Source organism: Ovis canadensis, chromosome 5 (genome assembly GCF_042477335.2).
Source record: "Ovis canadensis isolate MfBH-ARS-UI-01 breed Bighorn chromosome 5, ARS-UI_OviCan_v2, whole genome shotgun sequence".
NCBI classification, from domain to species: Eukaryota; Metazoa; Chordata; class Mammalia; order Artiodactyla; family Bovidae; genus Ovis; species Ovis canadensis.
In genome coordinates this window covers 120,488,602-120,512,705 of record NC_091249.1, presented here as the reverse complement: position 1 = coordinate 120,512,705, position 24,104 = coordinate 120,488,602, and the positions used below count along the sequence as shown (strand labels likewise).

General features: G+C 39.8%; 1 protein-coding gene across 5 annotated transcripts in view; it reads right to left on the bottom strand.

The window, feature by feature from the left end:
* The window catches only part of FER (FER tyrosine kinase), a 475,599-nt gene that overhangs the window by 291,489 nt on the left and 160,006 nt on the right, over positions 1–24,104 (bottom strand). For all 5 annotated transcript variants that reach the window (XM_069592654.1, XM_069592657.1, XM_069592656.1 and 2 more), the window contains one exon: positions 12,635–12,824. In XM_069592654.1, the coding sequence (XP_069448755.1) occupies positions 12,635–12,824 (190 nt within the window). The remainder of the gene's footprint in view (positions 1–12,634; positions 12,825–24,104) is intronic.

Genomic DNA, 24,104 nt, shown 5'->3' with positions numbered 1-24,104 from the left:
TTTCGATTAGCACACAGCCCTCGGCCGTCTCCCTTTCTGAGCCCCTTCCACTCTTTCCTTTACGTGCCTCTCATCTCTGTATTTTGTTTCCCTCCTGTTCCTGGCCTGCCATCTTCTTCGCCTTTCTTCTCTTCTTTCCCTCACCAATCCGACCCTGTCTGGCCGACCCTGCTCTTAGTCCTTTGCTCACTGGCCTCTGAACCAGCTGCCACTTGCCTTTCTGGCCCACCTACCCCATGTGCTCCTTGCCCCTGCTAAGCCCATGTGTTTCCACCTGTAGCCCTCTACCATTTCTGGTTACATCACAGAAAAAGAGGTCCGTTCTCCTTTCCAAAATTTTAAGACCTTTTCCTTTAGCTTTCTCCTCTATCCTAATTTTTCCCCCACCTCTCTCAACCTAAACTACTTCTGAAAAAGGAAAGGGACAGGCTTAAAGACAAAATTATGAAAGAAACTAAATTCATCTCCAGCAATTTCTGAGTTTCCTTTCTAACACCAACATGCACTCTCCAGCTTACCTATCTGTATTAGGACTTCATTCAAAGGATCTTTTCACACGCTAGCACTGCCCACATTCAGGGTGACTGCAATTTCTGAGTTTCCTTCTAACACCAATGCCCACTCTCCAGCTTACCTATCTATATTAAGGCTGCATTCAACGGGTCTTTTCACATGCTCGCACCGCCCACATGCAGGGTGACTGCCACTCTGGTTACCCCCACGCCTTGATTTGAGGCACATTTTATTATCTCACAATGCTCAATATGCTACTTTCACAAGAGGCATTCAGAACTCTAAAAGACAAAAACTCTATAAGACAAAATTCTGTGCCCAATAGCCCTCAAACCTTTTTCAGCCCCAAAACACCTGAAGGGTGCAACACTCTCACAGCAAGCGCTACAGGTAATTATGGCTCGTGTGCAAAAGAGAAAGGAAGGGAGAAATGCTGTCCATGGAAGAAACACTCAAGCTTCAAAACGAAGGCAGATGAAAGGATCTGAGTTTGTTTGTCTTCTCTTGTAGCCCCTGTAACATCTACCACACAACAACTACACAGCAGGAGTATAAATGATTTCTTTCTGATAGTTATCTCTCCTTCCAAGGATTAAATGATTTTTAAGCAATTCTGAGAATGTATCTGCAAGAATTAGCCTCTACTGTAAAAGATCTCTAGATATATTCTGACAGAGAAAATCTTCCTTAGTTCAAGATCTTATCATTTGCCTGGAATTTGCAATAAAACAATGATTTTAAAAATTAACACGAGTCTTAATCTTTTAAATATTAATACTGAGAAATAATTTTCTACAGAATACTATAACAAAATAGAAAATATATTAGGATTTAAAATTCTATCATTAGGTACCAAATGAAGCAATCAATCATAATATTCACATATCCTCTTTATTAAATCCTTCAATTAAATTAAAGAAATTAATATGTCATAAGATAATTTTCAAAATTTAAGATGAAAGGCTCTGGAGATAAAAATATATGAATTCCTTACCACATGCAAGGTCAACTGTCTGCCTATAATTCAAATCAAAAGATGATATATTCTCACATGAATTTTAAGACAAATACTATTCAACTTAATACAGGAATTAGCAAATAAGTTGTAGAGACTGAAATAACTTTTTTCAGGTTGAAGGAAATTAGATAATTTTTAAAATTTAAAAGAATATCCTAAACACGACATGCAAAAGTTTATATGCCAAGTAGTTGCTTTTGACTGACCTATTTTTAATGGGTGCAAAAAAAACACACACAAGACTATTAATGTATTATGGAAAAAAATACATAAAGTATTATGTATTCATGATCAATAGAAACTATTAGCAATTTATTATTCACGATTATTATAACAAATTAGTCATGTACTTAAAAGTCTTTTTGTTCTTCATATGATGAGATCTCTCCTGTCTTTTCAAATAATGTATCTGCATTAAACTACCATAAGATAGTCTATTTTTTTTTTAATTTTAAATAACAGAGAATCTGTTAACACTACTTCTATAAGTAAACAGTCCAAAAAATACACAAAAATGAAATCTAATTAGTGTATGAATAATAATGAATTTGTCAATAAATTAAAATCTGTATTAATTTAACTTTTTTGTGTGAATCTGCATATTACATTTAACTTCTCTGCTTTCATTTTTTATGTTTGAGTAATATTTCAGTATTCCTAATTTCCTTGGACATGTAGATATGCGGGTCATAAGTTAACGTTTAAATCATGACAGAAGGTAACAAAGCCCACAGATAACGTAATTACAAAGAAAAGAAGGCCTTGGGGCAAAGGCAAAAATCTGAGGAATATTAATGATCAATTTCATCACAGCCCTTAACTCTGATGTTTTCTTGTTAATCAATTATTCATTACAACGTTCTGCCTGCTGAATGTAGATTTTTCAGTACAGAGACTTTGTTTTACTTTAGGATGTCTCCATCCATGGCACACAATAAATATTCATGCAAGTTGTCTGACTGTTTACTAAGAAGGCAAAGGAAGGAAGAGGAGAAACAGGGACAAAAGCGCAAGACACAGAAGAGAAGAGGAAAATGAGAAAGGGGGAGAAGGAGGAAAAGAAAGGGGGCAAAAACCTACTGCGCACGGAACGCCTTCCTCCCTAACGCCGCCCAGGGCTCCTGATGACAGTCCCTAACGCCGCCCAGGGCTCCATAAAGTGCCTCTGCCTTTGCAACACGCGTTTAGTCCTGATAACAATCCTATGAAGGGCACGTCACTAACCACAGTTTACAGATGAAGACGTTGAGCTAAGGTGGGGGGAGGCAGAAATCTACTTAAACACAATGAAAGTCATGACGCTTGACTCAAGTCTCCACATCTTTCTCTACCCTTTGTGCTACATGGAAAGTCACTCAGTTGTGCCCGACTCCGAGCGACTCCATGAACTGCAGCCCGCCAGGCTCCTCTGCCCATGGGATTCTGCAGGCAGGGATACTGGAGTGGGCTGCCATGCCCTCCTCCAGGGGATCTTCCCGACCCAGGGATTGATCCTCTGTCTCCTGCAGCAGCAGGCGGATTCTTTACCACTCGTGCCACTTGGGAAGCTGCTAGGAACATGGGCTGCAGATGACCTTTTCAAGTTAGTGTTTTCATTTCCTTTGGAATAAATACACAGAAATGGAATTACTGAATTGTGTGGCAGTTCTACCTTCAATTTTTTGAGGAACCTCCATACCGTTTTCCATAGGGGCTGAACAACAAATTCCCACCAACAGTGCCGAAGCATTACTGCCCATTCACATCCTTGCCAAACACTGTTATCTACTGTTTTTTTGATAATGGCCATTCTGATCAGAGTAAGGTGATATCTCATTGTGGTTTTGATTGGTGGTTCCCCTATGGTTAGGATGTTAAGGAATCTTGACCTGAATCATTTGGAAAAATCAACAAATTTTTTATAAGGACGCAACTCTGAGTGCACTCCGGGAGTTGGTGATGGACAGGGAGGCCTGGCGTGCTGCGATTCATGGGGTCGCAAAGAGTTGGACACGACTGAGTGACTGAACTGAACTGAACTGAATCATTATCACCTCCTAACATCTTTGTTTTATAAATTAAAAATCTGTCCATCAAATAAACGTAAAGCACATATCTCTAAATACTCTTTAAGTATCAGACCCACTGGAGAATTTAATAATTTAATAAAACCCCACTCTAGTACTCTTGCCTGGAAAATCCCATGGACAGAGGAGCCTGGTGGGCTGCAGTCCATGGAGTCGTGAAGAGTCGAACACAACTGAGTGACTTCACTTTGACTTTTCACTTTTAAGCGTTGGAGAAGGAAATGGCAACCCACTCCATTGTTCTTGCTTGGAGAATCCCAGGGACAGGAGCCTGGTGAGCTGTCGTCTATGGGGTCGCACAGAGTTGGACACAACCAAAGTGACTTAGCAGCAGAGAGCTAGTAAAAGATCAGCATGATAGAAATCTATGCCAAAGGAAAGCTGAAAGCAAGAATTTATTAATCTATAAAACTGAAATACTAATGTCAATATTAATATAGTAATTACTGTCTATAACTTACATTGTTCTCAGATTAAGAAACTTTTAAATTATTTTAGAGTAAAATCTAAACCTATATAAACTGCACAAAACCCTCTAAAATGGATCTTACATATAATCTCCATTTATATACATGGAAAAAGTATAGGATTTCACCAAAGCTGTCTTAGTAATAACAAAATATTGTACACCATGTAAACGCCATTCTTTGCTCAGAATCTTATTTCTGAGCCAGCATCACAGCACTCACAATGCTCTGCCCAATGGTGTGATCTGAATGCTCGCTACTTCTCCAGCCCCACCCCTACTACTTCCTTCTGTTCCAAGCACACTGCCTTCCTTGGTGTTCCACCAACGCAAGAAACAAGCTCCTGCATCAGAGCCTTCCCGCTGCTTTTCCACTGCCTGAGATAGTCCCACCCCAGGCAATCCCACCGTTTGCTCCTCAGTTATTTCAGATCTCTGTATAAACGCCACTTGATCAGTGAAGCCATATTTGACCACCATCCACATAAAACACCTCCCAGCACCCTCTTCTTCCTTCCTGTTTCATTTTTCTCAAAGAACTTACCACCATCTGACACTATATATACATATATGTAAATTTACTGTCTGTGTCCTTCATACCCTCTTCTTCCATCATTTTATTTTCTCCAAAGAACTTACCACCACCTGACTGCATATGTGTGTGTGTGCGTGTGTGTGTGTGCGTGTGTGTGTGTATACATATGTCTGTCTGCTTCAGTTAAGAGTGCAAAGTCCATGAGAACAAAAGTTTATTTTATTCACTACTGCATCCTCAGAACTTAAAATGGTACCTGATAGCTGACATGAAATAAATAAATATTTGTTTAACAAATAAATGAAAAAAAGAAGTATATATTCACTGTTGTAAATGATACTTAAAATATATTAAGCAGAAAAGTAAATAGTATTGTTATATGCTTTACCATTTATGTCAAAAGAGCAGAAAACATGTAATATAAATCCATGTTTATATCTGCATACACTGCTGCTGGAAAGCCGCCTCTGAGGCAGGGCACCGAGGACTCACAAAAGGACACGGAGACCCCATGCGTGCGTATGTTCTCCATATTCAGAGAAATTAATTATGATGTTTGCCTTCATAAGTAAGAAATATAAAAGATAATCTAACAGAAATAGCCACAATTCATAATGTGAACTAAGGTACATTATTAGAAAAAAAATGAAATAGAAATGTGTTTTAACAGTATTTCATAAAACATAAAATACTTTACATAATCTCATTTCAGTGTCACAGAAATCCTGGCAGACAAGCTGGGGACACATTTGCTCCTTTTATGGAAAAAAAACACCAATTCAGAAAGGTTACGTAGCCTCACAAGAGCTCCACGGCAGAGGCAAAGCTCAGCTCAGGCCCCCTGGTCCTGGTCGGGCACTTTGCTCAGCACATGCGACAGTGAGGCTTGGGATTAACATTTAACTTCTGTGTTTAATGAAAGGAAATGTACCTGATGATGAAAACAGATAAAGCTTCTCTAATGTTGACAATATGGTATCTCAACTGATAGCATTCCAAGTTAGGGACTAACTATTAAAACTGAAAATACATTGAACACTATGGTAAAATGAATTACCATTGAATCATAATGGCAGACAATATTTAGTCAACAAACAAGATATTTTGTTGGCTGAAACGTAACAAAACAGGTTTTATTGACAGTGCTGTTCAATTAAGCAGAAATGAATAAAATACATAGAGAAGATAAATTTATATTGTGCATTATGCTAGTAAAAGGGCTTAAAATGTACAACTTCAGAAACATCAAAGTAAAGGCAATTATCTTACAGTATAGCTAAAAACATTTTAAAAGAACTCATTCCACAGTGCTATCAATTCTAGCTATATTTGACATATAAAGGAGATTGAACAAAAGTCATTATATTTGGCCTAATGTACACTCTGCTATAAAGTAAAGTAATTAGATTACTCTGGAATAAAAAGGAAGTGCAATTCCTCAATTCAACAGACACTGGTTGAAAACTTATTATCTTCTACAACTAGATAGCGAAAACCAATCATGTAATACTTTTTAAACAAATTGAGAGAGAGAAAGCGAGAGAGTAAAGTCAGGCAATGTTTAGTCAGGGGCTAGAAATCTTGGTATTGCCATCATTATCCAAGGCCAGCCAACAAAGAGTTTACCCTTTCACACTGCCCCAAAAGGCAGATTCTTCTGCCTGCAGAGCTAGAATTGCAGAATAAGATAAAATAATCCTTGGGTCCATAGAGCATTTTAACAACGCAAAATGCCTTTACCATTAACAGCACATTCAATCAGTCAATAACTCAATTTGATAAGAAAGGATTTGTCTTCTAATTCACTTCTCAAAGTACAGTTTCCATTGTACAGTGGTCCCTTCAGGACACTCTGAAAAAGGACTGAGAAAGGATGGGACCAGTATTTCCAGAGAGAGAGCATTCTGTGCTATAGTTCTCCTCTTGGGCATTTGATACAGAAAGTTTAGCAAAGTCCTGCAGTCAAATCAGAAAGTGCCCTAACCTGGCAGGTCCCAAACTACAGAACTCATTTCTCCGTGGAAGGTATTTCGAGGACACCAAACTCTTGACTTTCTTTCACCTCACTGGTCACTGCTCCTCAGTCTATGCTGACTGCTCCTTGTCCGGATCTAACTTGCAGCACCCCAGAGCGCAGCCCTTGCTTCCCTCTTCTTCTCTGCCTTCTTTCACTTGGTGACCTTCTACGGTCAAATAGTTTTAAACACCACTGATGCCTGCAACTCTCAAATGTGTATCTCCAGTCCAAAACATGCTCTGGAACTACCAAATGTCCACACTGACTGGGTGTTTTTTTATTTTTCTTTCTTTCTATTTTGGAAAGACAGACAGAACACTTGCTCTTCCTCATCAAGGGTACTCTGTGTGTAGTCTTTCCCTGCACTTGAAACCAATGCTATTCCTCTAGAGCTCCTCCTCAAAACCTTAAAATTGTCATTGACTCCTCTCTCTCATACCCCAGACTTAATCCACAGGAAATCTCACGGGCTTCCCTGGTGGCACAGCCGGTAAAAGTGTCTGCTTGCAATGCAGGAGACCCGGGTTTGATCCCTGGGTTGGGAAGATCCCCTGGAGAAAGAAATGGCAACCCACTCCAGTATTCTTGCCTGGGAAATTCCATGGACAGAGGAGCCTGGTGGTCTATAATACAGTCCATGGGGTCGCAAAGAGTCAGACATGAATGAGCAACTTCACTTTCACTTTCAACCATCAAACCATACCCAGAAACGAATCACCTCTCACTGCCTCCCATGACACCATCCTCACTCTCTCATCTTCTACCCCCCGGGTGTGGCAAACACCCTATTCTTCCAACCTTATCACCTCTTAAGTGTGTTATTGACCCAGCGATCACTGAAATCACAAGTCAGAGCGTGTCCATCTCTGTTACAACCTCCTCACCCAGCAGCTCCCCCTTTCATTCAGAGAAAACGCATGATCCTTCATTATGCCAGAGAAGGCAATGGCACCCCACTCCCGGACTCCTGCCTGGAGAATCCCAGGGACGGAGGAGCCTGGTGGGCTGCTGTCCATGGGGTCGCTGAGGGTTGGACACGACTGAGCAACTTCCCTTTCACTTTTCACTTTCATGCACTGGAGAAGGCAATAGCACCCCACTCCAGTGTTCTTGCCTGGTGAATCCCAGGGACAGGGAAGCCTGGTGGGCTGCCGTCCATGGGGTCACACAGAGTCGGACACGACTGAAGCGACTTAGCAGCAGCAGCATCCTCACTATGCTCCCGGGACCTGAGACCTTCTCTCATCGCTTCTCACTCACTCCCTGTCCTCTCACCTTCCCCCTGCCCAGAGCTCCTCACTGTACCCTGGACAGTCCAGATAGGTCCCTGCCTTTGTCTTCGACATAAACACATCCTCTGACTAGAATGTTCTTCTTCCGGAAATTAAGCGGTTTACTAGCTTCCCAGCTCAAGGTTTTGTTCAAATGTCACTTTCTTGTGTAAAAATTGATCACTGGATGCCTCTGAATGCTCAGCAGGACTATGAGGTATCTTATTTTATCTACTATTTTTATTTTATGCAGTAGGAATATATTGTATTTATTTAATAACACTCACTCATTTGTATAAAGCAGCATATGTTGTTTTCAGAAATCTTGAAAATTAAGAAAAATAATACAGAAAAAAATTTCCACCAAGCAGAGATTCTGTGATGGCTATTTACCTATTATTTCATTTTTTTCATTAAAAAGAACATTGTTAATATTAAAATGTCACTTTCTCAAAGATGCTTATCTTTATTTCCATTTAAAATTGTATCCCAACCTTTGACCCACTAGGCCCCCGGCCCCCTATCCTGTTTTGTTTTTATGCCCTGGCATTTAGGATCTTCCAACATAATATACAGACTTCTCTGGTGGCTCAGACAGTAAAGTGTCTGTCTACAATTCGGGACATTCGGGTTCAATCCCTGGATAGGGAAGATCCCCTGGAGAAGGAAATGGCAACCAACTCCAGTACTGCCTGGAAAATCCCATGGACGGAGGAGCCTGGGACTCCATGGAGTCTCAAAGAGTCGGACATGACTGAGCGTTCATTCAATTACAATTACAATATAATATATAGTTTATTTATTAAGTGCCATTCACCACAGAATGTCACTCCTAAGAGTCTTCATTAGTTTTATTCACTGATATATTACAAGTATCTAAAAATACCTTTGACACCTAGCAGGTGATTGATAAATACTGCCTTAAATGTATAAATGAAACATACTTGTCCACAAATAATAGAGAATTGCTGTGCAATGTTGTTTTTGTTGTGTGTTGCTGCTCAGTCGTGTCAGATTCCTTGAGACCCCATGGACTGTAGTCTGCCAGTCTCCTCTGTCCGCAAAATTCTCCAGGCAAGAATACTGTAGTGGGTAGCTATTTCTTTTTCCAGGAATCGAACTCACGTCTCCTGCTTTGCGGGCAAGAGTCTCTACTGTCTGAGGAAAAGTAAGGAAGCCCTTACTTTTCAATACTTGATATTTATCATTTTCTCCTTGGTATTTTGGCCAAAATTAGACTTTGGGTGAAAAAGACAACATTAGAGGATCAGCTTCCCTGGTGACTCAGACAGTAAAGAATCTGCCAGCAATGAAGGAGGATCGGGTTCAACCCCTGGGGCGGGAAGATCCCCTAGAGATGCGAATGGCTACCCACTCCAGTATTCTTGCCTGGAAAATTACACGGACACAGGAGCCTGGCGGGCTACAGTCCATGGGGTCACGAAGAGTTGGACACAACTGAGCGACTTTCATTCTTGCTTTCCTGGCAAAGATGTTTCTATTACTCGCCTACACAATTTTTTAGATTTCTGTAAATTAACAGATGGGCCTTTATTCTCATAAAATCACAAAGCTGAGAGAAATGTCAATACATCTGACAGCCTAATGAGACTGCTAGCCGTGATGCCTGGATCACCTTGGGATTTTTTAAGGATATACACTCCATGGGCCATCTCAGCAGTACAGCTCCTTAAGGACGCTCTTCCACAGAGGCAATCACCACTGAGGAGTCTGTGTCTTGGTTAACACCGCCATTAATTAGGAAATGTAGAATAGTTAGTGGGCTTCCCTGGTAGCTCAGCTAGTAAAGAGTCGACCTGCAACGCAGGAGACCCCGGTTCAATTCCTGGGTTGGGAAGATCCTCTGGAGAAAGGACAGGCTATTCACTCCAATATTCTTATGCTTCCCTGGTGACTCAGATGGTAAAGAATCCACCTGCAATGCAAGAGACCTGGGTTTGATCCCTGGGTTGAGAAGATTCCCTGGAGGAGCGCATGGCAACCCACTCCGGTTTTCTTGCCTGGAGAATCCCATGGACAGAGGAGCCTGGAGGGCTACAGTCCATCGGGTCACAAACAGTCGGACACAACTGAGAGACTATGTACAGCACAGAAAAGTTAATACCTACTCTTAAATAAGATTTAGGCCAAACTTTACTACTTTTCACTGTATCATGGTTTAATTTTTAGTTCTTCCAGTTCTTCCAATGCTCAACTAAATTTCCCTTATTGAAATAAAAAGAATTTATAAAGAGGAGAAACCACAATGGGCCTGCTTACCTGAATTTCAAGTATTTTGGTAAAATTACTCATAATGCTTAAACAGACATTTGGGGAAAAACCATTCATAGTTTTAATATTTTGACTTTTTGAATAAAATGAAAAGTTATATTCTAATTATTACTGAAAGGCTGAATTATGCAAAAATTTCATTGGTATATGTGGGAGTATTATTTAGTTGTAAGAACTATGAACTGAAAATAGTTTTTACTTGTTTTATAAAACGTACTGTAGAACGTCTTTAATTGGTATCAATTGGTGGAATGTCCTGTTTGATTTATAAAATGTTACTTTATTACTTTAAACTACACACAGCATTTCTTTGTAAATTCCTTGAAGACTTACTACAGGCATTACTTCAATGAATAGATAAGATGTATAGAAACAAACAGCATTTCAGCTATTTAAAATAAATTGAATAAAATGAAACACGTGATATCACTTTCTAAAAGCTCATAAGATATTATCATCATTTAAAAAATGGGTACAAGAGAAGGTCTGAAGGTACCAGAAAGCAGTTTAGTCTCTTAAACTGTATTATGTTGTGGCTCAGTTCAGTTCAGTCGCTCAGTCGTGTCCAGCTCTTTGTTGGGTCCAATTCATTGCGACCCTGTGGACCATTGCCAGTCAGGCTCCTCTGTCCAAGGGATTCTCCAGGCAAGAACACTGGAGTGGGCTTCTGTGCCCTCCTCCAGGGGACCTTCCCAGCCCAGGGATCAAACGCACCTCTAGTTTCTCCTGCACTGGCAGGAGGGTTTCTACCACTGATGCCGCCTGGGATCACAATCTATATTAGATATACTACTCATCCATTCATTGAAACACCTCTTCTTCAGTGATTGCTGCTGCTGCTGCTACGTCGCTTCAGTCATGTCCGACTCTGTGCAACCCCAGAGATGGCAGCCCACCAGGCTCCCCCATCCCTGGGATTCTCCAGGCAAGAACACTGGAGTGGGTTGCCAAAGATAAAACTCTGAAGGATTATGAGTTCTTAATGAAATACTTAATGTCTCATTATATTTTAAATTGCAAACTCTAGATTTTAGTTGTAGTTATAAAATGGGGATATGTTACCATTTAGTGACATTCTACCATTAAATCAGGCTAGGAAGTAACCACTTCCACAGTCATATGGGGACAAGGAAATATTATAAACCATACTCAGAGAATAAAAGCTTTACTAAGGTTTGAAAGCCAAGCAAAAGAATGACCTTCAGAAGTTTCTCTGGAAAAAAAAAAAAAAAAAAGACATATACCAGATAGTTACCAAAAATCATGAAATGAGAAAATTAAACTAGGAGGGTCCTCGGTCTATATAATAAGATCCTTATTATCTGGCAGGACAATAAAGGAGAGCAAAGAATTATAATTCACAATGTATTGCACAGGTCATTATGGCTCAATTAATTTAAAAATTGCAATAATCACAGTAACTTAAATACTTCATATTCATATCCAGATTTATCTGGAATTGGAAATTTCAAATGCAATCTTTTTTCCTATGGAGATATGTCCTATGAATTCATTTAACAAGTAAATAATGCTATTTAGAATAACACAAACTAAAAATTATTCAAATATCATCTATAGTATCATTAACTATAATAGCTCTACTTATGGACTGCATCCAGTTACTCACAGAAAAAAAACAAGGAAACAACTCAGGCTTTTTCAACCCTGGCACTGTTAATATTTGAGGTTGAATATTTTTTTGTTGAGAATAAGAAGAGAGCGGCTGTGGTGGGCATTGTGTGATATTTAGCAGCATCACTGGCCTCTATCAACTAGATACCAAGAGCATCCACCAGCTGGGAAAATCAAACATGTCTGGAGATATTTCCAAATGACTCATGGGTGTCAAAATTGTTCCTTGATAGAAACCACCAACATAAGATGGAAGAAGGAGGAAAGGAAGGGGAAGAGAAAAAAAGTATTTACACTAAGCATTCTTAAACAGTTAATAAATCTATATAAAATAAGTTGAATTACTAGTTGCTAGATTTAAATGTGTTTATTGTAGTTAAAAGATATTTATAAGAAAAAATCTTTATAAGCAAAATCAATGTTTTGTATTGTGAAAACAACAAAAACATCATCAATCTCAGATAAACTTCTACTGTTCTTAATAAGAAAAAAATCAATAAATATCTGTTTCTTATTTCTACCTTAAGAATAACACCCTACCTTCCTGCTGTATCCCAGGAATAAAAACAATTGCAGTCTTTGTTTTCAGATTTAAAGGCAAGAGAAGAGCTTTTTCCTCTGACTCTACAGGTGGTTTCTGAAAGTGCTCTCCAGGTGACCTGAGGTGACCAACAAGTTTATTTTGCATTTACACACAAGTTTAATAGGACCTGCATATTAACAAGAGTAATAACTTGTTATAGCAACCACAATTAATCTTCATATTCACTTATTACCTATATACAACTCCCTCAGCCTTCTCATTCGCTTCCTCTCTGGCTTACCATAGATGTAACTGATCGTGCGTCCTCTTCATAATTGACTACTGGAGGTGGCTCTTTCCCGTCATTTTCTTGCACTTTTTGCTCCAGCAATTCTTTCTGGGCTGTGAACTTTGCCTCGGTGCATCTCAGCTGCTGGACTGACTGTTTCAGCTCTTCAAGTGTCTGTTTTTGGCTTAGCAGAAGTACAATACTAAAAGAGAACACATTTAATATAAATTATTTCAACTACTTTAGGAAACAAAGACTTTGAAGGAAATCATATACTGTATATATGTAGATTATGTTCCTTTCTTCATTTTCCTCTTTATAAGAGTCTTTGAGAACTATAAAAATTATGAAACTAAACAGATTTTGAGTCATCACAGTAGTTGTTAAATGTTAGCATTAACAAAATTGAAGGAAGTGTCTGGAAGCAAAAACCAAATTCAAAATGCTTTCAAATTATTACGATCTATGGCCCTCGTTTTATTTTACAGCTAAACCATCTACCTCACAAAGTACAGACATTTTGGTCCAGAAATGTAGAGCCTAAAATGAATTAATATGACTGAAGCAGAATCTTAATTTATTTTAAATCTCAAATGGAATATAGCTAAAATCAGATCTGTGCCTAGAGAATAAGTCAAGTCAAGGTGACAGCTGGAAGCAAGCTGTGTGCCCGTCGTGAGGACTGTGTGCTTAGAGCCTGGGGAAGTTTTCTGACGAGGACTAGCAAGTAAGCGTAAGCCCTCAGGCCTTCCAATGTACACCCTTATAAAGACAGCAGACCTCTTCATTCCTCCTTTGGAGCGCTACGGAGGCCACACGTTACCTTCCTGTGACTTTTTTACCCTTCAAGGCTGCCCCTAATAGGAATTTCACATTAATTTGCCCATCTTAAAGGCACAAGAAAGCAGGTAGCAGTGGTGAGAAAAATCTTGAAAATACTGTCACATTTAGCATATTAGTATCTGAAAGAACTGTGCCATGCACTGTTGAAAGCAAGTTAATAATAGATTACAGACAGTTTGGAAAGAGACAGTCTCTTCAGCAACTGCTGCTGGGAAAGGTGGACAGTGCATGTAAATTGATGAAGGTACAACACGCTCACCACACACAAAATAAACTTAAAATGGCCCAAAGACTTAAATGTAAAACAAGATGCCTAAAAATCACAGACGCGATCACAGTCAACTTGGTTCTACCGCACAACAGAGAGAGCTACGTGCAATACTCGGACACGCCGCCACGGAAAGGAACATTTTTAAAAAGCATGATCGTGTGTAACTAAAGCACTTCGCTGTACAGGAGAAATTAATACAACACTGTAAATCAATTATACGTAAATTTAAAAATTGATCAAATACATGAGAAGATAAGCCACAGACTAGGAGAAAAGATAAATAAACGACATATCTGATAAAGGACTGTTATCCAGCATATATGAAGATCTCTTAAATATCAATAATAAGAAAACAAGCAAACTTCTTAAAAAATGAGCCAAAGACCTTAAGAGATACCTTACCAAAGAAGAAATACCAGTGACAAATAAGCACATGAGAAAGTGCTTCACACTGTATGCCATCAGGAAAACGGAAATGGAAATGACAGTGAGATAGTATTGGACATTTATGAGGAAGGCCAAAGCCCAGAACACTGACACCACCAAATGCTGGCGAAGAAGTGGACTGCGATCACCGACTGGAATGCACGATGGCACGGCCACTCTGGAGGATGGACCGGCGGTTTCCTGCAAACCAAGCTCACGTTTACCATGCGGTCCAGCAGTCCTCCTCCTTGGTATTTACCCAAAGGAGCCGAAAACTTACACTCACATAAAAGCCCACACGTGGATATTTACAGCAGCTTTACTCATACTTGTCAAAACTGGGAAGCAACCAATATGTCAGTCATCAGAAGAAAGGATAACTGTGCACGGGAATACTTTTCACAACTCAAAAGAAACGAGCTACCAGGCCACTGAAGACATGAGGACTCTTAAAGCACAGTATTAAGCGGAGGAGGCCGATCTGAAAGGCGACATAACGCACGACTCCAACTATGTGACACTCCGCGCAGGCGAACCCACATAAAGAGACCGCGAAAGGACCACGCCCACCAGCAGCTGGGGCTGGCGGACGGGTGAACGTGTGCAGCACAGGCCATCTCCGTAGAAAATGCCCTATACGATGCCAGGATGGTGGGCATAGGTCAGTGCACACTAATTCACACCCAGAGCATGCACACCACCAAGGGCGAGGCCGGATGCAGACCACAGGCTCAGAATGACCATGCTAGGTCATTCTAGATTCACCGACTGCAGCAAGCCTGACGCTCTGGCAGGCGGTGCTGATCATGTGGGAAGCTATACACTGTGGGAGAAGTGTGTCGGCAATCTCTGTGCCTCCCCCTCAGTTTTGCTGTGAAATTTAAACTCCTCTAAAGAAGTCTTACATTTTAAAAATGATGTATCAGTACAGATTTAGCAGAATGACTCAGATAGAAAGTAATGGTAATATCAAATGCTGGTGAAGATGAGGCGAGACTGTCACGAACACATTGCTAGCGGGAACGTATGACGGTATGTGCGTGCATGCTAGGCCGCTTCAGTCGTGTCTGACTCTTTGTGGCCCTAGGGACTGTAGCCTGCCAGACTCCTCTGGCCGTGGGGTTCTCCAGGCAAGAATACTGGAGTGGATTGCTCCTTCAGGGGGTCTTCCCGACCCATGGATCAAAGCTGTGTCTCTTATGTCTCCTGCATTGGCCTAGGGTTTAATGGGATCTTTCTGCATTAATTCTTCCAACTACATGAGTGAGTGACAGTCGCTCAGGCATATCCAACTTTCTGCAAACCTATGGACTGTAGTCCACCAGGCTTCTCTGTCCGTGGGATTTTCTAGGCAAGAATACTGGAGTAGGTTGCCATTTCCTTCTCCAGTGGTAATTATCTCCATTAAAAATTAATTTAAACATATGTATCACTGGGAGTTCCCGGCTAGTCTGGTGGTTAGGATCCAGCACTTTCACTGTTGCAGCCCAGCTTCAATCCCTGGTTGGAGAACCAACATGCCACAAGCTACACGATGTGAGCAAAACGAGAAAAGAAGTTTCACTACTATTGGTGCTTCCTGTTGTAATGTGAGGATTTTACTATCTCATATACCTTGGGTTCTTAACTAATCTCTTTAAAACAGGCCTTTTTAAATTCTTCAGGAGTTCTAGATATCTATTGTGTCATATAAGAAATCACTTGGACATTTTGAGACACTATCCTAACACCAAGAACAGGAAATAAATAAAATGGAATACTACTCAGCCACGAAAAAGAATGAAATCCTGCCATTTGCAGCAACGTGGTTGGAGCTATCGATTACCATACTAAGTGAAATAAATCAGAATATAGACAAATACCACATGATATTAATTACATATGGAATCTAAAAGAGAAATAATAGAAACGAACTTATTTACAAAACAGAAAAAGACTCACAGACGTCGAAAACAAACTTATGATCACTGAAGAAGAAAGGTGGCAGAGAGGGATAAATTAGGAGTCTGGGATTCAAATATATATACACGACTATAGACAAATCACATAATCAACAAGGACCTACTGTATAACACAGGGAACCCTACTCAATGTTCTGTAATAACATACGTAAGAAGATGACCTGAAACAGAATGGATATATACACAGGTAAATGAATCACTCTGCTGTTCACCTGAGATTAACACATTATAAATCAGCCATACTTCAATATAAAATAAAAATTTAATTTAATAAATAAGTAAATAGCTAAGCATCCTGGCTTTTAATTCAGATGTTTTTAAGAACAATGAGATTTGGGAAGGTAGATGCCCTATTACATAGCTCTAGTCCAAATGTTTTTTAGTTAATACATCTGATCAGCAAATTAAGGAACAATATTACCTTCATCCAATTAAGTTCACTGAGCTCTACGTATAATGACCATTTCAAAAACATTATCATCTTATTATTGTTTAATAATTACTTTTAAAAAAATATTACCGTAATCACTATATAATTATTTTATATGCTTATAACATCATTCAGCAAATGAGCTATACATATTTCAATAAGAAGTTAATTATAATAAATGCATAACTGTATAAAACAAGATGCACAGGAAGCTATAAATAAATCTGAAACATGCAAGGGGTCAGGATTTATGCATGTGCTGTTTACTGCCTACTTCTGACTACTCTTTCCATGCACTCTTCACTTGGTGAAGAGTGAAAGTGTTAGATGCTCAGTCGTGTCCAACTCTTCACGATCCCAGGGGCTGTAGCCCACAAGGCTCCTCTGTCCATGGGATTGTCCAGGCAAGAATATTGGAGTGGGTAGCCATTTCCTTCTCCAGAGGATCTTCCCAAGCCAGAAATCAAACCTAGGTCTCTCACACTGTGGGCAGATTCTTTACCATCTGAGCCACCAGGAAAACCCTTCTACCCTTTAGTTCAGTTCAGTTCAGTCGCTCAGTCATATCTGACTCTTTGCAACCCCATGAATCGCAGCACGCCAGGCCTCCCTGTCCATCACCAACTCCCAGAGTTCACTCAACTCATGTCCATCGAGTCAGTGATGCCATCCAGCCATCTCATCCTCGGTCGTCCCCTTCTCCTCCTGCCCCCCATCCCTCCTAGCATCAGAGTCTTTTCCAACGAGTCAACTCTTTGCATGAGGTGGCCAAAGTACTGGAGTTTCAGCTTTAGCATCACTCCTTCCAAAGCACATCCAGGGCTGGTCTCCTTCAGAATGGGTCTCAGCAAAAATGCCACTTCCTAGACGACCCCTGACCACCTGTGTTAGGTGAGTGCTCCGCTGCCATTCTTCCATCTGAACTCCTGGTTTCATAGCAATTACCACAGCTGTTAATGTCTCATTTTGTACTGGTCGACTCTACAAAAGCATAAGCTTCATGAGCCATGTGCCCACATGTGTCTTACGTTTCACTGCACTCATAGCCCCTAGTAGATGTAACTGAAACATTCTGAGACAAAAATAAGAAACAGATACCTGGATTTGCAAGCCAGAACAATACTCCAGATAGTTCAAGCATTACCTTCACTATAAGCTGGATGTGAATCTTTGCAAGTCTTTGAAAATTTCTGGCCCTCAGATATCACATAATTTGCAAGATTAGATGATCAAATTGACTTCTCTAGATTCCACCTGGCTCTAAAAGTTATGATTTTATAATGTGTAAAGTATTTTTAAGTACCAGGTGATAATGGTTCATAACTATACAAAACTGAATTATCATTCACTCTCTGGAGTCAAATCAAGCATTAAAACGAGTAGCAACATTACCAGTTCTTTATGCCAATGAGTCATAAATGACATATGCTTGGTATATTTTCCCATAAAGTATTTTCTAATACAGTAGTCAAGGATCATAAATCAGGAAAAAATGGATATTACTTCCACTTGAATAAACATGTTTTGGAAGTAATAAGTAAAGATATGTATAATAGAATGATACTTTGTGTTGTATTAAATTATACCACTTCAAAAAGTTGGTTTTATTTCTTTCACCTTATTTCTTTAAATAAAAATTTGCAATAGCTATATTTCAACTAAGACCTGCATTATTTATATAAGCCAAAAATCTGTGTTTCTTAGTGTGAATTTCATGTCACATAAAAACCATTCTTTAAGTTTATTTTTCACTTTATATAATTCAATTTTATAAGCATCAAAGTTATGAGATGATTTTTCATGTAGTTTTTCACTATATTATGTTTTGGAGAAACTTATGGCAAATCTAAATTCAAAGGTTTTAACATTAGTCTCTCATACATTATACTTTCATAAGAACATGAGTGCTATTTATAATAAGTAAAAATTCAAAAAAAAAGTAAAAATTCACATAATTTCATTAATTTAGAGATCATTTAAGAAGGCAAATATATTATAAAGGATATTTTAGTATTGGGGGAAATGTAGTTTTGTTTCATTGTTTTATTACTTTTAACTAACATGATATTTGAAGCTAAGAAATGTTCTGGAGTAAAAGTAAATCTTTGAAATTAGATAAAATTGCTTTTAATCATATATTAAAATAAGTATCTGTAGACATATATACAGGTCTTCCCTGGTGGCTCAGCAGTAAAGAATCCGCCTGCAATGCAGGAGAGGCAGGTTTGAGCTTTGGGTCTAAAAGATGCCCTAGAGAAGGAAATGGCAATCCACTCCAGTATTCTTGCCTGGAAATTTCCATGGATAGAGGAACCTGGCTGGTACAGTCCATGGGGGTCACAAAAGAGTCAGACACGACTTAGTGACTAAACAGCAACAGATTATATATATATATATACACACACACACACACACACATATATATATATATATATAAGAGAGAGAGAGAGAGAGAAATGTTTAAGAAATATTCGGGAGATGAAATGCAAACATTTACCCTAGAATTCATTTCAGGCTGTTTGTTTTGCAAATTATTTTAACATACAGTTCAAAGACAAACTTCAACCCTACCAATGTCTAAATTAATGAGATTTCACAATGACTACTTAGTTATATAAATATACTTAACATTTTCAAGATTATGCCCTGAAGTTAACAATAAAAACTCCATGATAACAGAGTGCAAACAGAATTTGGGTTAAACCGGACTCATCTGCTGAACTGCCAGACATACTTATCCCTTCTAACTTACTCTCCTAAGAACACTACTAAAATCATGAGATCAAGCAATTGCTGCGATCAGACAGAAACTTTGGAGTCAAGAACTCATGAGTTTTCTATGCCTTCCTAGGTGTGTGATTTTAAGTTATGTAAATTCTCTAAGTCTTAAAGGTAAAATGTTCATAATTACACGGAGAGCATAGTAGAGATTACATGAAAGTGAATTAATATATATAAAATACCCAGCATAATATGTGGAAATGAGTAAGAACTCGAGAGGTGTTGTTTCCCATATACCCACCCCCCGTTAGGCCTCCTCTCCTCTCGTCCCATCCTTGTCTCCTGATGAGTATGAACCGGTGGGGAAATGTGGATCGCCCTGAACATGCAGATGAAGAGAGAACTGAAGAGAGGAGTCAAGAAAACATACCCAAAAAATCAGAGAATCTCACAAATTCTAGGTTAAGATAACCCTTAAAGACTGTCTCCTTCAACAGTATATAACCAGACATGCTGGTGAGAGGGTCCTACTGTATTTCTTCATATCTAACAAATTTTAAAACAAGAGTCATTTACAATGTGTACATTTACAAAACTACAAAATGTAGAACTATTGGGTCATCTATAGACATGTGCGGAGATTTACTTGCAAATAAGAAAAACAAAAGATAATTATGTTTTTAATTTTATATGTGCAATGGTTGATGAAGTCTATTTTTATAATCCAAAGAAAATCTAATCCTGATTCAATACTGAAAATTTTCAGATTTATTAAAGGAATATCCAGAGTAACTCATATTTTCCTGTTCTTGCCTTTAAAAGGCTCATCAATTTCAATATGACATTTAATACCAGTTGTAATAAGAGCCACAGTATTAAGTGGGAGTGGAGAAGGAAATGGCAACCCACTCCGGTACTCTTGCCTGGAAAATCCCATGGACAGAGGAGCCTGGTGGGCTATAGTCCATGGCGCTGCAAAGAGTCAGACACAACTGAGCAACTTCACTTTCAGTTTCATTAAGTGGGAGAGGTAGGCTCCTACTAACCTGAGTTGCATACTAGAATAGATGGTGTTGCCATTCACTGAAATTGAGGGAAAGAAAAACTAAAAGTGAACTAGTTTGGGCTGGGTTGGATTGCATTTAGGGGATTTTTAATTCAGTCTTAGATATGAGAAATGCAGGGTACTACTAAGACATCCAAGGAGGCATGTCAAGCAAGCAACCAGTTACATGGGCATAGAGTTCCCAGAGGAAATCTGAGCTAGAGTAATAAGCATGAGTCGTCTTCAGAGGACCACCCAAGGACAGAGCACAGGAAGGAGACTGGCACAGCCTAGGACCACGCCGAGGGTAACTCCAAAACATACTGGCCAAGTGGGGAAGAATGAGTTTACAAAGGAGGAGTGGTCAGAGAGGGAGAAGCAAGATTTGGTATCTTGGTTCGCAAAGGCCAAGGGAAAGGAAGTCAACAAAGATACTTTGAGGAGGTCACCTAAGACAGTTGCAAAATTTAGCAATGTATATATTGTCATTGAGCACTGTCAGCCTTTACACTGTATGCTGGAAAGGCTGTATATAGTAACCTTGCTTATTTAACTTATATGCAGAGTACTTCATGAGAAACGCTGGGCTGGAGGAAGCACAAGCTAGATTCAAGACTTCTGGGAGAAATACCAATAACCTTAGATATGCAGATGACACCACACTTATGGCCAAAAGTGTAGAGGAACTACGCTTTCCTCTAAAAGAGGACAGTGAAAAAGCTGGTTTAAAAAACAGCATTCAAAAAATGGAGATCATGCCATCTGGCCCCATCACCTCATGGGAAATAGATGGGGAAACAATGGAAACAGTGACAGACTTTATTTTCTTGGGCTACAAAATCACTGTAGATGGAGTCTGCAGTCATGAAATTAAAAGATGCTTGCTCCTTGGAAGAAAAGCTATGACCAACCTAGACAGCATTACTTTGCCAACAAAGGTCCATCTAGTCAAAGCTATGGTTTTTCCAGTAGTCATGTATGGATGTGAGAGCTGGACCATAAAGATGGCTGAGTTTGGAAGGACTGATGCTTTTGAACCATGGTGCTAGAAAAGACTCTTGAGAGTCCCTTGGACAGCAAGGAGACCAAACCAGTCAATCCTAAAGGAAATCAGTCCTGAATATTCATTAGAAGGACTGATGCTGAACCGGAAACTCTAATACTTTGGCTACCTGATGCAAAGAACTGACTCACTGGAAAAGACCCTGATGCTGGGAAAGATTGAGCGCAGGAGGAGAAGGGGATGACAGATGAGATGATTGGATGGCATCACTGACTCAGTGGGCATGAGTTTGAGCAAGCTCTGGGAGTTGGTGATGGACAGGGAGGCCTGGCATGCTACAGTCCTTGGGGTTGCAAAGAGTAGGACACAACTGAGCGATGGAACTGAACTTAGCTGAAAGGTCACTGATCTTTTTTGTACAGTTCTTCTGCGTATTCTTGCCGCCTCTTCTTAATATCTTCTGCTTCTGTTAGGTCCATACTGTATCTGTCCTTCAATATCCCTATCTTTGCATAGAAGGTTCCCTTGGTAGCTCTAATTTTCTTGAACAGATCTCCAGTCTTTCCCATTCTATTGTTTTTCTCTATTTCTTTACACTGATCACTGAGGAAGGCTTTCTTATCTCTCCTGGCTATTCTCTGGAACTCTTCATTCACCTAGAGCCAGACATCTTGGAGTGTGAAGTCAAATGGGCCTTAGGAAGCATTACTATGAAAAAGGCTAGTGGCGGTGATAAAATTCCAGATAAATTATTTAAAATCCTAAAAGATGATGCTGTTAAAGTACTACACTTAATATGCTGGCAAATTTGGAGAACTCAGCAGTGGCCATAGGATTGGAAAAGGTCAGTTTTCATTCTAATCCCAAAGAAAGGCAATGCCAAAGAATGCTCAAACTACCACACAACTGCACTCATCTCACATGCTAGCAAAGTAATGCTGAAATTCCTTCAAGCCAGGCTTCTATAGTATGTGAACCAAGAACTTCCAGATGTACAGCTGATTTAGAAAAGCCAGAACCAGAGATCAAACTGCCAACATCTGTTGGATCATAGAAAAAGTGAGAGGGTTCCAGAAAAACATCTACTTCTCCATCACTGACTACACTAAAGCCTCTGACTTTGTAGATCACAACAAACTGCGGGAAATTCTTAAACAAAGGGGAATTCCAGACCACCTTACCTGCCTCCAGAAAAATCTGTATATAGGTCAAGAAGAAACAGTTAGAACTATACATAGAACAACGGACTGGTTCAAAACTGGGAAAGGAGTATACCAAATCTATGTATTATCACCCTGCTTTATCAACTTATATGCAGAATGTATCATGGGAAATGCCAGTCTGGATGAAGCAAAAGCCAGAATCAAGAGTGCCAGGAGAAATAATAATAACCTCTGATATGCAGATGACACCATCCTTATGGCAAAAAGCGAAGAGGACCTAAAGAGCCTCTTATTGGAGGAGGAAGATCAAGGAGATCAAACTAGTCAATCCTAAAGTAAATCAACCCTGGATATTCACTGGAAGGACTGATGCTGAAGCCGAAGCTCTAATACTTTGGCCACCTGATGCGAAGAGCCAACACACTGGAAAAGACCCTGATGCTGGGAAAGATTGAAGGCAGGAGGAGAAGGGGACGACACAGGATGAGATGGTTGGATGGCATCTCCGACCTAAAGGACAAGCGTTTGAGCTAACTCTGGGAGTTGGTGATGGACAGGGAAGCCTGGTGTGCTGCAGACCATGGGGTTGCAAAGAGTTGAACATGAATGAGCAACTGAACAACAAAAAAGTCATGGAGAATCTTACAGATGCCTACTTCCATAATGCTGGGGCAGCAACCAGGGATTCGTGGTTTAAGTACTAAGGGAGAGCTGAGGTACTGAGTGCACATTAGCACTCCTAGGACAAGTCTAAAAAAACGGAAGGCAAAGACAGTAACAGAGAGCATACTGAGGTTGAAGAAGGGTTATCCAGGGTGAGCAGAGGTTACTTTTAGGAGTCGGGACTTACAAATATTTAAAAAGTGAGCGTGGGACACAGATGAGAAGAACGGTGGACATAATATATAAAACAGTGTAAAGTTTCAGGGAAAGTAAGAAATGATGAGACACAAAACAGGGACAAGGAACAGACTCTTTAAGAAAGTAAGGAAAGAGAATGAGTACAAATGTGGTGGATGTGGATAAGTAGTGCAAAAACGAGGCATTCGCCACCTGATGACTTCCACTTTTCCTGCAATGTAGGAGACATCCATTTGTCGACTCTGATCAGGCACACAAAAGGATCAGAGGCTCGAGAGACACGGAAAGCATCTGAAAAGTTGAACAGCAAGTAGTAGAGACCAGAGAAATGTCACACATCACAGTTTCCGTGGAAGTCGACAAATCAAGCCACTTGTAAAAGTACGAGAGCAAGAAATTTATATGTTCTAGTCAGGGATCAGAGGAACCACAGAAAAGTAACCCTCATTGCGCATATAGACAGTGACCAAAGTCAGACTAGAAATTCTAAATTTCAGATCAAAATGTAAACCTGAAAATAAGAGAAAACATAAGTATTGAAATCAGTAAACACAAGAGTACAGAAAATGAGTCAGAGGATCCATGAACACGCTTACTGATTCAGTTCCATTTAGTTCAGTCGCTCAGTCATGTCCGACTCCTTGCAACCCCATGAATCACAGCACGCCAGGCCTCCCTGTCCATCACCAACTCCTGGAGTTCACCCAAACTCACGTCCATCGAGTCGGTGATGCCATCCAGCCATCTCATCCTCGGTG